At 50.7% G+C, this 15,403-nt stretch overlaps 1 protein-coding gene across 5 annotated transcripts in view; it reads left to right on the top strand.

Annotated features, from left to right (window-relative positions):
• The window catches only part of PHC2 (polyhomeotic homolog 2), a 110,421-nt gene that overhangs the window by 54,093 nt on the left and 40,925 nt on the right, over positions 1–15,403 (top strand). For 2 of the 5 annotated variants that reach the window (XM_081585716.1, XM_081585715.1), the window contains exons 2-7: positions 7,029–7,247; positions 9,863–10,021; positions 11,111–11,188; positions 11,645–11,809; positions 13,817–13,969; positions 15,023–15,335. In XM_081585716.1, the coding sequence (XP_081441842.1) occupies positions 7,083–7,247; positions 9,863–10,021; positions 11,111–11,188; positions 11,645–11,809; positions 13,817–13,969; positions 15,023–15,335 (1,033 nt within the window). In that variant the 5' untranslated portion in view covers positions 7,029–7,082. Of the gene's footprint in view, positions 1–7,028; positions 7,248–9,862; positions 10,022–11,110; positions 11,189–11,644; positions 11,810–13,816; positions 13,970–15,007; positions 15,336–15,403 lie in introns of all 5 variants that reach the window. The other 3 variants (XM_081585718.1, XM_081585717.1, XM_081585714.1) reach the window with 2 other exon arrangements.

Raw genomic sequence — 15,403 nt, forward strand, 5'->3', positions numbered from 1 at the left:
GAGGAATCTGTGTTCAGTAAAATTTTCACAGAAGAGACTCAGGTTGTTCTGATGATCTGAGGAGCTGGTTAAGTGACAAATAGAAGGCGGGCATTTCAGGGAGGAGGGAAGAACATAAGTAAAACCACAGAGGTCAGAAATAACTAGATGTCCAAAACTTCAAGTCTTTTGGAATCATGCTGATCCCAGTGACAGCGTGGTGTGGAAAATGAGGCTGGGGAGGCAGGCAGGGTCAGCTCGTGGGCGTCCATATGCCACACTGAGAAACTTAGTGGAGAAATTGTGTGAGCCAAGAACAAAGGTAACTCAACAAATGGTACAGGGACAACAGGAATATCAAAGAGTGAAGTTGAGGAAAGCAGTTTGGTAGTTCCTCAAAAAGTTAAATATTGAACAGATGAGCTATTTCAAATCCTGAAAGATAATGCCATGAAAGTGCTGCACTCAATATGTCAACAAATTTGGAAAACTCAGCAGTGGCCACAGGACTGGAAAAGGTCAGTTTTCATTCCAATCCCAAAGAAAGGCAATGCCAAAGAATGCTCAAGCCACTGCACAATTGCACTCTTCTCACACACTAGTAAAGTAATGCTCAAAATTCTCCACGCCAGGCTTCAGCAATACGTGAACCATGAACTTCCAGATGTTCAAGCTGGTTTTAGAAAAGGCAGAGGAACCAGAGATCAAATTGCCAACATCCACTGGATCATCAAAAAACCAAGAGAGTTCCAGAAAAACATCTATTTCTGCTTTATTGACTATGCCAAAGCCTTTGACTGTGTGGATCACAATCAACTGTGGAAAATTCTGAAAGAGATGGGAATACCAGACCACCTGACCTGCCTCTTCAGAAACCTGTGTGCAGGTCAGGAAGCAACAGTTAGAACTGGACGTGGAACAACAGACTGTTTCCAAATAGGAAAAGGAGTATGTCAAAGCTGTATATTGTCACCCTGCTTATTTAACTTATATGCAGAGTACATCATGAGAAACACTGGGCTGGAGGAAGCACAAGCTGGAATCAAGATTGCTGGGAGAAATATCAATAACCTCAGATATGCAGATGACACCACCCTTATGGCAGAAAGTAAAGAAGAACTAAAGAGTCTCTTGATGAAAGTGAAAGTGGAGAGTGAAAAAGTTGGCTTAAAGTTCAACATTCAGAAAACTAAGATCATGGCATCCGGTCCCATCACTTCCTGGCAAATAGATGGGGAAACAGTGGAAACAGTGGCAGACTTTATTTTTCTAGGCTCCAAAATCACTACAGATGGTGATTGCAGCCATGAAATTAAAAGACGCTTACTCCTTGGAAGGAAAGTTATGACCAACCTAGACAGCATATTAAAAAGCAGAGACATTACTTTGTCAACAAAGGTCCGTCTAGTCAAGGCTATGGTTTTTCCAGTGGTCATGTATGGATGTGAGAGTTGGACGGTGAAGAAAGCTGAGAGCCGAAGAATTGATGCTTTTGAACTGTGGTGTTGGAGAAGACTCTTGAGAATCTCTTGGACTGCAAGGAGGTCCAACCCGTCCATCCTAAAGGAGATCAGCCCTGGGTGTTCATTGGAAGGACTGATGTTGAAGCTGAAACTCCAATACTTTGGTCACCTCATGCGAAAAGCTGACTCATTTGAAAAGACCCTGATACTGGGAAAGATTGGGGGCAGGAGGAGAAGGGGATGACAGAGGATGAGATGGTTGGATGGCATCACCGACTCAATGGACATGGGTTTGGGTGGACTCCGGGAGTTGGTGATTGACAGGGAGGCCTGGTGTGCTGCAGTTCATGGGATTGCAAAGAGTCAGACATGCCTGAGTGACTGAACTGACTGACTGAACTCCCATATGGTCCAGCAATTCCACTCTTAAGTATATACCCAAAAAAAATTGAAAGTAGGGACTCAAACAGGTGCTTGTACATCCATGTTCGTAGCAGTGTTATTCACATGGTGAAAATGTGGAAGCAACCCAAGTGTGCATCAATGGATGAATGGATATACAAAATGTAATATATACATATAATGGAACGTGATTCAACCATAAGAAGGGATGAAATTCTGATACATTACTACAACATGGATAGACCTTGAAAAGTGAAAGTGAAACATGAAAGTGTTAGTCACACAATCGTGTCCCACTCTTTGTAACCCCATGGACTACAGCCCGCCAGACTCCTCTGTCCCTGAGGATTCTCCAGGCAAGAATACTGGAATGGGTTGCCATTCCACTCTCCAGTCTTTGAAAACATGCTAAATAAAATCAACTAGACACAAAAGGTCAAATATTACATGATTCCACTTATATGGGGCTTCCCTGGTGGCTCAGAGGGTAAAGCATCTGCCTACAATGAGGGAGACCTGGGTTCAATCCCTGGGTCAGGAAGATCCCCTGGAAAAGGAAATGGCACCCCACTCCAGTACTCTTTGCCTGAAAAATCCCATGGACGGAGAAGCCTGGTAGGCTACAGTCCATGCGGTCGCAAAGAGTCGGAAACGACTGAGCAACTTCACTTTCTTTTCTTTCCATTTATATGAGATATGTAGAAGAGACATTCATAGAGATAGAAAGTAGAATAGAATTCACCAGGGGCTGGACATTCAGTTATTGCTAAATGATGGCAGAGTTTATGTTTGGGGTGGTGAAAATTCTGGAAACATAGTGGTTGTCCAAGGCCATGCAACTAGTCACAGTAGAGCTGGCATTCCCAAAGCGAGGATTACCGGACTCCTAAGTCCATGCTCTGTCTTCTTTAGTATGTCTCCTCTCCTGGGACGACTGAGTACCAGAGAATGGGCAGAGGCAAAGGCTGGTGATCTGTTCACCTGCAGCAGTAACTACTCTGCATGCACGAAACCTAACGAAACCCACCTTCTCTTTCCCTCTACCACACCGCACACATCCCTCAACACACCACTCTTCTGAATGCCAGTACATGTGCTCTTATCACTCATTTGAAACTCAGATCAAGGTGGGCAACATTATTTTTATTTTTAAATTTGTACTTTATGCCCAATCCCCACCAACTAAGAAATGGAGTCAGGAGTTAAGGGACAGGCTTCCAAAGATTCATTAACCTCTACAATTGTAAGCACATTTTTTTTGTAATTATAATTGTAATGCACATTTATCTGTGCATTTTTTTCTGGGCTAAAGGGCTTAGGTGTCATCATTTCTGATAAGCCTCCAAAAGTTATGAATGTTAAAATGAGGGTCCATGTCTCTTTTCAGTTCCTAGTACTTAGCAAGCATACCTCGCATGCTATAGATGCTCATCAGATGTTCAGGTTGTGGGAAAACTAGGAGCGTGTTGATTGGGGAACATTCTAGAAGTGGTTGACAAGGAGTGGAAGACGGGACTGAGCAGCTTTGTGCTTTGAAAGCAGAGACACAGTGTAGGTTTGGGCAGCTCAAATGTTACTTCTCCTTTGAAGTGATCTCTAGTCTCTATGGCAGAGTCTATTCTTCCCTCCTCTGTGCTCCGCAGGAGAGACTGCAAGGGAGCCACAGAGAGAGAGCAACTGGAGAGACAGCGGTAGCCTTCAAAAGTGAGAGCTAGAATAGAGAGAAACAGCCAGCAGAAAGGGAGGAAGAGGGAGTCTCCCTTACTCTCCATGTGCTGTCTGGAGAGTAAGAGTGTGCCTGAGAATGAAAAAGAGGACGTGCCTGATCAGGCCTGGGGGAGAGAGAGAGCCAGGCAGGGGGACCACAAGAGAGAGAAGAGGGAGCTGGAGCCAGGGGAGAGGGACCAGGAGTGAGCAGTGGGAGAGGGTGTGGGAGAGAAGGCAGAGGGGAAGAGTTGGGAGAGAGCTCCTCTAAGTAACTGGAGTAGCCTGTCAGGGTCCATGGAAGGAGGACAAGGGGGTGAGAGGGAGGGGGGAGTACGTGTTCAAGAGGAGAGGTGAGTGTGAGCTCACAGGAGGGTGGGGAAAGGGAGGGCAGCGGTGAGCACGGGGGGGGGGGGTGTGAGAAAGGACAGGTTTGAGGGGGCAGCAACAAGAGTGGGAAAACCAAGGGCTGGGGGCAAAAATCAACAAGACAGAAGAGGGGTGCAGAAGCCAAGATTGAGGTGATGAAGAGAGGAGGGAGAGGCATGCTCGGGAGCAGAAGGAACGGGCAGCCGGGCAAGAGAGTTCAGGAGACATACTGTGGCCCCACGTTGCTCAAGTCAGTCTCTCTCTCTCTTTCCCTCTCTCTTTCTCTCTCTCTCTCTTTCTCTTTCTCTCTCTTTCTCTTTCCCTCTCTCTTTCTCTTTCTCTCTCTTTCTCTTTCTCTCTCTTTCTCTTTCCCTCTCTCTTTCTCTTTCTCTCTCTCTTTCTCTCTCTTTCTCTTTCCCTCTCTCTTTCTCTTTCTCTCTCTCTGTCTCTCTTTCTCTCTCTCTCTTTCTCTTTCTCTCTCTTTCTCTTTCCCTCTCTCTCTCTGTCTCTCTCTCTTTCTGTCTCTCTTTCTCTCTCTCTCTTTCTCTTTCTCTCTCTTTCTCTTTCCCTCTCTCTTTCTCTTTCTCTCTCTCTGTCTCTCTTTCTCTCTCTCTTTCTCTTTCTCTCTCTCTTTCTCTTTCTCTCTCTCTGTCTCTCTTTCTCTCTCTCTGTCTCTCTTTCTCTCTCTTTCTTTCTCTTTCTCTTTCCTTCTCTCTCTCTCTCACATGGGGAGCAGCTGCTATCTTGCCTGTGCAGTTTTTCCATAAACAAATGCCCTGCTGTCTTTAGAATGTTGTCTTCTTTTATTTCTCATCAAGAATTGAGTGCACAGTGTGCTCAGGATCTGCCCTGGCCACTGCAAAAACGAAATCAACCTGAGGCCTGACCACTCAGGATGTAGACTGCCCCCTCCTTTATTTGCTGTGGCCGCTGCCTTGTTTCATTTTATTTGTTTGTGTCTATAAATATACTACTTCCATTGAGATTTTCTAGGGTGGGACGCAAAGCAGGAACTGAAACCCAATTCTGGTCAACAGTTTGGAAAACGGAGGTGGGCATTGAACTAAAAGAAGACTTTGAGATTCTGTGGGATATTCCAAGTTTGAACATAACTCTGATTTACTGATTTGTTGCTTGGTGAGCCTCATAATTCCAACAGAGCCTCATCTCTATAAGTAGGTTGTCAGTTTCTGCAAGATCAGAAATATGCCTTCTGTTGCTTTCTATTGAGCCAACCCTTCCTTCCATGGAACATAAGGTAAATTTCAACTGAGCAGAGCACAGGAAATACTTGTTGGCTTTGCTGTTTCATCAACCTGCGCCACCATTATCATCATAAGCATCCTTAACAAGTGAGTGGCCAAAATGAGTCCTATAGCTGAGTGCAGTTCAGGACAAAGAGAATTCATGGAGGATGGCCTTGCCCTGTGGCAGTAAAAGCGGACATAAAAATTAGGAGAGGGACTTCCCTAGCAGTCCAGTGGTTAAGACTCCGCACTTCCAGGGGGGCTCACGTTCAATCCCTGATCTGGGAAATAGGATCTCACATGTCACACAGCATGGCCAAGAAATTTTTTAAAAATAATAAAATTAAGTTTTAAAAAGCTAGGGGAAATCACTGCTTAAGGACCAGGTCATGAGTACTGTTTGCTTTGCCTTGGAAGCATAGGCCTCTGAACTTCAACTTGCTGCCTTCCACTGGGAGTAACCTGGATTTCCTCACCTCCAACCTTCCTGTCTTTGAGCCTCCACCCATACTTTTTGCAGCCCATGGTAAAACCCACCCAGTCTGAGGACAGCATCCTGAGAAATGCTGACGACCTCCAAACTAAGCATGTTGGGAAGAAGATGGCAGGATGTTGTTAATGACTGTTTTAGTTCTTTGCACTGAGGTTCTCAGTATATTATTATTTTCTTCATTTATTAAGTTGGCATAATCTGCAAGCAGAGAATTGAATTCTATGATAGAATGACGAAAAAGTGTGGTTTTTCGATATAGGGAGGAGTGGGTAGAACGAAAAGCGTATACACACACATATATATTAGGATTTTTAGGAATAGCATGAAAGAAGAAAAAGAGAGGAACTTGACCTGAGACCTGGGCATGACTTTCCCCCGACTCCTTCCTTTTTTCTCAGTTCTTCTCCACTCCCAATCACATTGCCTTGAAGGGATGCACAGCTTCCAGTTCCAAATCCCAAGCATACGATGGTCCCTGAAGGAATTTCTGGCACTTCCGTCCTTAGTGCCCAGGATAGAAGTTCCAGGAGGCTCTGCCGGTTCCACCTTGGAAGAGGATCGATCTGTTGGAGCTGGACAGTGGGAACCAGGCTGGGGACAGTTTTACTAACCACCACAACAGCCAGTGATAAGGAACTCTCAGTATATGCTCAACTCCCCACTAAGCACTTTGTATCGTTAATATTCTCCCAACAATCCATACAGTCTTGTGTCTGCCAGAGTAAGACAGAAGGTTAGAGAAGTGTGACGTGCCAAGGCTTCCCAGCTGGTAAGTGGCAGAGCCAGGACTCAAACCCAAGTCTCTCTGACTCCAAAGCCTGTGGTTTTCACCACATTGCTCAACGTGCTTGCTGTCCTGCTCAGCATAGACCGGGAAGCACTCGCTGAGTACTTTGGGAAGGAAACAGACTCCAAACATACTCGAAGCTCTTCTGTCTTGGCAAACAAGACAAATACTACAGTTTATTTTATTGCCTCTTTCTCTCATTCTGTTCTCTCCAGTCTTTTTGATCCCATTTTCTTCAAGAACTGCCTGTTTAAATACAGACAAGTAATAATTTCTCTGATGTTCAGTTTCTCCACCCCACTGATGAAAATGTTACTGGTGCGAAGGATGGTCCCTAAGATCACTGCCCATCATAGGGGATCCTCTGTGGCTGTTTTTCATCTCCTCTAACAGAAGAACAGGTCATAAGGTTTAGATTCAAGCTGACTTGATTTCACATCTCGCCTAGCGAGCCCTGTCCTGATGGCAGGGGTGGCTCAAGACCTCGGTTCAGAAGTGGTCCCACCACAGGCTGGGGGAGACAGATGCCTACGTGTGAGTTCTCTAGTTTGTTAAGCATTTCCCTTTTGCCTCTTTCCTCCCAGCACCTGCCTGCTCATCCACCTCCTGAGCACCCTGACTGTGCCGTTCTGTAGGCCATGGAGAACGAGCTGCCAGTCCCCCATACATCCAGCAGCTCAAGTGTCACCAACAGTGCCAGCGGTGTCAGCAGCAGCAGCAATAGCAGCAGTGGTGGCAGCGGCCGGCCCCCAGGGCCCCAGATTTCTGTGTACAGCGGCATTCCTGACCGGCAGACTGTGCAGGTAAGATGCCACCTGACTACTCAATAACCAGGAGGATGTGTTGGTGTGGTCTGGTCGGACAGCCAGGGTGCCAAGCCAAGAATGAGCACAAGGGCGTATGTTAGTGGCAGGTGTCTGTGCATCGTTGGAGAAGCAGTGATGCAAGATGGGTTCCCTCGAGGAGGTCTGGGGAGAGTGGAAATACTTAGCAGAGCTGGAAAATTGCTTTCTTACCTGGTGACTCAGACCCCACAGGGCTGTTTGGGGAGGAGAGGCGTGTAAAATTATTAAGGGCAGACAAATGAAACTAGCAAACAGAAAAAAAATGATCAGGATCAGCTCAGCCACAACCTAGACCCACTAAGTGACCATCGCCCCATGACAAATCTGTCTCTTACACACAGAGGACCAAAACGGAACCCCAAACAACCCTTTGTCTTTGCAGCCTTCTGCCTTCTTCCCTAAAGCAGTGGTTTGCAAAATGTCATCCATGAGGCCTTCTGGGTGACTACACACTCTTCCAAAATGCAGTCATGACCACACATTGCCTGCCATCTGCCACACACCCCATGCTGTCCAAAGCATTTTGCCTATTTATCTTCTCCTCCAGCTGGGAGGAGGGTTCTTATTAGGCACAATTCTATAGTTGAGAAAACTGAGGCTCAGAGAAAGCCGTGTCTTATCCAGCATCATGCGGGTAAAGACAAAACTGCTGAACCTGATTCTCACCCCCACCCCCACCCCAAACCTGCATTCTTATTCCCTACAATGTCTTGTTGAAGTTCCTGGATAAAATAGGCAGAAAACAAAGACCACAGTGGAGAAGTGTGTTTTCTGATGGCTTCACTGATGCAGTTTGAGTGTACCAGATGAGTGTCCTCACCCTGCTTTGGCCCTAGGCCCAGATTAGGGGATGGTGAGGAAGCCACAGCAGATGGTGGGAGAGCCCGAGAAGACTAGCTAAAGTAGACCCCATCGGATACTCTGGAATCTTTCCTCTCCTAGCTATCTCTGCACCACGCTTCCATCCTTGCCCCCTCCTCCAGAGCCTCCTCCCCTGGGCCCTTTGCACATGAGTATTTTAGTGCCAGTCTCTAGTTGCTGACATTAGGAGGTGCCCTCCTGCCCCTCCTGCCTCTCACCACAATTCCAGGCAAAAGGGATCTGAGTTTTCTGCTCTGGCAAGTGGAGTGACCCGAAGTTGTGTTCCGCACCCAAGCAGAACCAGTGGGGTGCCTCTTACTTCCACTCATTCACATCCTCCAGGGAGGAAGAGTCTGTCTCTACCACTGCTATCTGAATGCTGAGAGGTGCTTTTAGGAGTCTGAGGAAGACAGAAAAGCTAGATAAAGGGAACAAGGAGAAAGAATTACAGGGAGAACAAAGAATAAGAAGAACTAAGTGCATGTAAAGCAGGAACCTCAGAGGGGAAAGTGCGCTAGAAGGAAGTATATGGAGGAGATGGTATGTGGAAGGGGTATCTGGGGAGACCCCAGAGCCCATGGAGAATCTGTGATATCAGCCTGTTTTTATAAAACCCCAAATCTGAGCCCCAAGATGATTTTGTCTGAGAGCCACCAGCCCCTGGAAATCACTCTGAGCCAAAGAGAGTTGGACTGGAGGTTCACTGCCAGTGGGCAGAACCCAGAGTGGGAGCAGCCCTGTAGCCAAAGGATTCAGCAGAATAAGGGTGGGAAGTGGGCCAAAGCTTGGCCAGGGCCCAAGTAGGGCACCCCCCACCCCAGGAAGACGGCAGGAGAGTGACCAGGTAAGAAGAAAGGGAGAGAATAGAGAAGAAGATAGAGGGTCTCAGAGCTGGAGGACAGGCGTTCACTTTTCCTTGTTCCTGAGGGTGGAGAGGCTTTGAGGAATGGGAGGGTGGGAAGGAATCAAAGAGCAGCCATTTGTTGTTTCCCAGAGAGTATGGCTCAACCGGTCCCATCCAAAAAGAGGGAATAGCAGTAAGACTAGTAGGAGATGGTGGCTCGAGAGAGGGAGCAATGGAGAGAAGGAGGGAGAAAGTAAAAGAGGAACACAGCATCCTACAGCTGCAGCAGCACCCTTGTACCTGTAGCATCTCTGTGGCTGCAGTATCCCTGCTCTGCAAGGCCAGAAAGACAGCTCCTGAGGGACCAGTAGGACCTGTCAGCAGCTGGGGGCAGACCCTGCCGGGAGGGTGTTGCCCTTGGACAGGTTTTAGTTTGGCTGGCTGGAATAGGCCCCCACTTCCTACTTGTCTCTCTTTCTTCCCATCCCTTTCCCCCCTCTGCCTTGTTGAGCTTTGGTTTCCTCTGTCATCATCACCCCTGTGGTCCTGTTACTCTCATCTGAGGCTGCAGAATGGTGGGGAGGAGTACCTAACAAGCCTGCCATAGGACCCGGTGGGACGGGTCTCCTGTCTCCTGACCTGAGGGTTGTTGGAGGGGCATGTGCCGCCCGTATCTAGACAGAACAGGGAGCGTGTACCCTGAAGAGAGATGGGGATAGATCAGGTGGGAACGTGTGGAGCTGTGCAAACAGCTGTCTCCCCCGCTCCCTGGCCAGTAGGGGTCACAGACCTAGTCATTCGGGGGGAGGGACTGGAGCAGGCCTGGCCGCAGAAGGGGCTCTTCCCTCCCCTGCTTTGCCCTCTGCAGGTGATCCAGCAGGCCCTGCACAGGCAGCCCAGCACAGCAGCCCAGTACCTGCAGCAGATGTATGCGGCCCAGCAGCAGCACCTCATGCTGCAGACGGCGGCTTTGCAGCAGCAGCACCTCAGCAGCGCCCAGCTCCAGAGCCTGGCGGCCGTGCAGCAGGTGAGACCAAGGATGCCGCCATAGGAAGCGGTGGGGGGCGGGAGGGAGGCAGGTGCCCCGCCCCTCCCACATGTTCTCTAACTGCATCCTCATGGAACCCCTGAGAAGTAGGCACCACTGTCATCTGCATCCTTCAGCAGATGAGGAGAGAGGCTCTGGGAGGCTCGGACCTCCCCCGGGGGCCACAGAGCTCTCGAGCGGAGCTGGCCTTGCCCAAGCAGGGACCGCCGGCTGCCTGCCTTGCCACAACACCACACCACAGGGAGGGGGCTGAGTACAAGAAGGCGTCCACAGGAGAAGGCCATTGCCCATTCAGCCCACCTGTCTGCCCTCAGTGGCTGAAAAGAGCTCAGTCATCCAGTCAACAGAATGTTTATGCACCTACTGTATGCCAGAGTTCATGTCAGCCCTGGGTGCACCATGGACCCTGTCCTCCTGGAGCTTGTGGTGGGGAGACAGCAAGTAGACAGAAACCCAGATAGACAAGAAAGCAAAGTAGCTAAATATCAGAGTGCTGACAAGCTCTCCCAAAGAGAAGAGTAACAAGGAGGCCCACGTTAGTCCGGGGGTGGGTGGGGGCCTGTCTGCTGGAGGAAGTGAATGAATGAATGTCTGCTGGAGGAACAGTGATGAATGAATGAATGTCTGCTGGAGGAACAGTGAATGAATGAATGAATGTCTGCTGGAGGAACTGAAAGATGAGAGGAAGCTGGCCAAGGGGAGGGCACAGGCTGGACATTCCAGACAGTCTGTGCCCAGCTTGCCACGTGGGAGCCTGTGAGCCGGGTATAACAGAGGGGGGCATGGTGAGGGGCTGAAGAAAGCTGGAAACATGGGTGATGGTCCTAGCTGACAGCTGGAGTGCTTCTGTGTAAATGCTTGGCTTCGTGTAAGCCTTTCGGCAATCCTGCAAGCAGTCCCTACTGTATAAAAGAGGAGGCTGAGGCACTTGCTTGAGGGCCCGTAGATGAGCCAGAATAAGGACATGACTCCTCACCACTGCCCTGCAGTGCATCCCGTGGTGGGTGAGGGCCGAGGGAATGGCTGGAGGAGATCTGGGTCTCAGTGACAAGGATTCTTCTTTCCCAGGCAAGCCTGGTGGCCAACAGACAAGGGAGCACTTCAGGCAGCAGTGTGTCTGCACAGGCCCCTGCCCAGTCGTCCTCGGTGAGTAGGGTGGGGAGCAGCAGGCCAAGCCCACAGTTCCAGGACCACTTCCTTCCTCTTTGCCTAAAATGCTCATGGGCCTTCAGATGCAACTGTGGTGAATCCTCAGCCATGTAGAATCATGGCTAGAATCCATTACTCTTGCCAGAAAAAAAAAAAAAAAAAATGTATGCCACTTTCTAACTTCGGTTAGTAATTCCCTGTCATCTTTACAATGTCAGGGCTCCTGGTTCATGGCTCAGCCCTCTTCCCATGGGGTCCTCCCGACAGCGCTGCACACAGGCCAGAGATGCAGCAGTGCTGGGGGGAGATCCAGGACGCAAGGATCAGAGCTGGTCCTAAAGAAGGCTGAGTCCACCAAGGAACAGAGGAGGTGGAGAGAGAGAAGTGGATGAAGTGATGCAGAGTTAAGCCACAGGAGCACCCGTTTCCTACTGCATGCGTCTCTCTCCCCAGATCAACCTGGCAGCCTCCCCAGCAGCAGCCCAGCTCATCAACCGGGCTCAGAGCGTCAACTCGGCGGCAGCCTCGGGCATCACCCAGCAGGCCGTGCTTCTGGGCAACACATCTTCTCCAGCCCTGACTGCAAGCCAAGCACAGATGTATCTCCGGGCACAGATGGTGAGTCCCCAGCCTGGGCCATGGCTCAGATAAGCCAGGAGGACAGAGGCAGAGAAGTTGGGAGCTGGGCGATTAAAGAAGGGTGGGAATTAGAGAAGAGTGGGGAAGAAGCACCAGGTGAACAGTTGGCAGGAAAGCAGGGGTGGCATAAAGAAGGCGGCCTGGAAGGCTAACGGGAGCTTTGATATTGGCTCCATGACTCAAAGAAAGGTAGGGTTCCAGGCCAAAATTAAGTTACCCATGATGCCTCCTTTCCTTTCCCTCTGAGAGTGAGACAGAATCATCCTCTTCTTATCAGAAACCACTCCCTAAAATTGGTTACAGTAGGGAATGCAGGGATCTGTGCCCAGGTGGTCTGTCCATTCAGACACGTAACACAAGCAAGTGCACAAACATCCGAGTACCCTGTGGAAGTGGGGTCTTAGTCCACTGGGACTCTCCTGCAGGGATTGGCTGCCACTAGTTCAGGGCCAAAAGTGAGTTCCAGCCCAGGTGGCGAAGCTCCGCCAGCTCCAGGACCTGTGTTGCCACCACTGCATTCTCAGCCAGGCCTCCATTCCCATCAGGGCCACCCGGTCAAACATTCATCAGGTGGGCTTGCTCGGGCCAAATGTAGTATTCAGGACAGTATCAGCCCTTCACACACATACCTAGAGTCCCGCCTCGACACCTGTCCCTAAGAGGTGCAGAGGCCCATAAGAAGCTGAGGGTTCCTAAAATTAAGCAGCCTTTCTCAGGAAAGCAGCAGCATTTGTTCACCCAAGGCAGCAGGCAGGTCTAGATCTAGATTGGGCTCAGCCCACTGTGAGTCCAGTCTCCCAGCCTTGCTCTGAATTGTGCTCTCTCCAGCTCCTTGACATACCATCCTGAAGGCTGTACAGCCCCAGCCCTCGCTTAGTTTTTGTGGCCAGAACTTGACACTGGGAGCTTTTCTGGTTCTGGTCCAGCACTTCTGTTCTTGACTCTGAACTCACTGAGGTGCAGCTCCATTCCTGGGGAATAGCGTCTGAGACATCCATGGGGACCAGACTTCCACTTCTCCAGGGAGCCAGGCAGCCCACATAACACCACCCAAACCTGCTCTGTCTTCAGTTTACCCCATCCCTTCTCTGGCTCAATTGCTCCCGCTGGAGCCCGGCCACCTCCCTCCCCAAAGTGGGGTTCCCTCGCTCAGAGGAGTAGGTATGCTATCATATACATGTGCAGAGCTGGACTCACAGGGGTGGGAGTGTTGCTCAGAGACCCTCAGTCCCTGTACCCCACGCAAGGAGATGCAGACACGAGTACGACTTGGGTGCTCTTGTTCCTCTAGCACTGTTGTCTCTGCTCATGCATGCATACACACACACACACACACACACATAGAGCCTAATCTAAATTTGACTAAAAAATGGCCCAAAGAATCTAATTTGATCCCTTCCGGCAGAGAGCCCTGTTCTGACCCACACCTAGAGTCCAGAGCAGGTTATTTTTTTTTAATTTTTTATCTTATATTGGGGTATAGCTGATTAACAGACAATGTTGTGATGGTTTCAGGTGAACAGCGAAGGGACTCAGCCATACATACACATGTATCCATTCTCCCCCAAACTCCCCTCCCATCCAGGCTGCCACATAACTTGCAGGTGAGATTTAGAACACGGTTCCAGGGCATCTGTCTCAGCCCAGGGGCCCTGCTCCCCGGGATGCTGCAGAGAGGGACTTGAGGGTGTCCGGCCATCATTATTAGTTCCTTCTCTGGTGTGAGCTCTTAGCAGAGGCTTCTGAAGTACACCTGACTTGGCGCAGCCCCAGATGGCCCCCTAACCCTGGCCCTTCCCTGCCCGGCCTGGATCAGGACTTGAGGGGCCTCTTGAGATTTTCAGGAGACACCCCTGGACTCTCTCCCTCTCCCACCTCCCCAGCTCCCCACCCCCCAACCCTGTCTGCCCCCTGGCTGAGCTGTCGTGTCCTGTGGCTGAGCCCACTCTGGGCAGGTAAAAGGCGCCTCGTTTCCTGTGATTCCAGGCCCAGCCAGGTAACCTGGTGCAGGTAGCTAGGAGCCTAGGCGGCACTGTTCCTTTGTCCCCTCAGCTCATCTTCACGCCCACGGCCACCGTCGCTACCGTGCAGCCTGAGCTCGGCACTGGCTCCCCCGCCCGGCCCCCCACCCCCGCCCAGGTGAGGACTCCATGCTTGTGGGCGGGCGGGGGGGGGGGGTGGGGACCCCCGCCGAGGGGGCGCTGATGCTGGGTCTGGGCCCGAGCCCTGGAGGAGCTTTGAACGTCTTGGGGTGCTCCAGGAAAGCAGGTGGGAGACGGCGTCCCATTACCCCTAGACTCGCTCCTTGATTCCTTGCTGAGAAGGCCTCGGCCACTCCTGACTCTGCTTTGGGCCCCGACCACGGAGTAGGAGCAAGTGTGATTGCCAGTAACGGGGGCCCTCGCTACCTTATACCCTCCCCAGGATGAGCTCTGTTGTCATTGCTTTTTAAGAGGAAAATTCTGCTCTGATTACACATGCTAGCAGCTCTAGGAATCAGGAAAAACGGCATGGAAGAGGGAGCAAGGATGAGTCCACATGCCTTCCTTCTGCTGGGAGCACACAGACACAGCTGCGGCTGTAAAGATTCTGTGGTCGGTGGGGAGGAACTGTCCCCATCTAAGGGATGGGAGTCAGACGCGAGTCTGGCATAGCCTCCGTGTGTCCAGCAGAGGGTGCCAGGGACCAAGTTGAGTCAGCCCGCCCGTCCTGTGTAAACCTGATCCTTGGGACAGGATAATCCTTCACCTGGGAGACTTTGCTGGTCGATTCACTTTCACTTTTGCCCTGGCCTTTCCCATTGTGGGAAGCCCCATGCCCGACCATGATTCTAAATGGTACTCAGCCCATCCTGATAGATTGAGGGAGGAGGGGAGGTAACAGAAGGGAGAAGAAGCCGGGGCCTCCCTGCCCCAGCCTGCCCCAGCCAAGGCAGACATCCCTGCTCAGAATTTAGTTTCTTCTGCCGATGAATCCAATGACCAGCACTCTGCCTGTCCCCTTTAGAAACTCTGTTCCTGGTTTCTCCTTCAGCCCCTTGTCTCTTGTCTCTCTCACTTTCTTTCTGATTTAACAACTCACTCTCATGTTCAGCATTCCTGGATCCATCCCTAACTCCTTCCTTGTCTGAACTGTGTGTTGGCATTGCTCATACCCACATTCTCTGGACTCCTACAGACCCCTCTTTTCCAGGTACAGAACTTGACCCTCCGATCACAGCAGACACCAGCTGCAGCAGCCTCGGGCCCTACCCCCACCCAGCCTGTCCTGACCAGCTTGGCCCTGAAGCCCACGCCAGGTGGTAGCCAGCCTCTGCCTACCCCATCACAGGGCAGAAACACCACTCAGGGTTCCCCTGCAGGTGCCAAGTCTGGCACAGCCGACAGTGTGACAGAGCCACTCAAGAGAGGAGACAGCAATGGCAGTGTGCCCGGGAGCTTGGAGGGCCGGGCTGGGCTCAGCCGGATGGTGCCTGCCGTGACTACCCACCCGCTCATTGCACCAGGTAAGGGCTCTAGGAGGAAGGATCCTATCCCAGAAAACTCAGAAGGACGATGGGTCAGGGGGAAACTT

Source organism: Giraffa tippelskirchi, chromosome 3, assembly GCF_054371585.1.
Source record: "Giraffa tippelskirchi isolate mGirTip1 chromosome 3, T2T-mGirTip1v1.2.pri, whole genome shotgun sequence".
Lineage (NCBI taxonomy): Eukaryota > Metazoa > Chordata > Mammalia > Artiodactyla > Giraffidae > Giraffa > Giraffa tippelskirchi.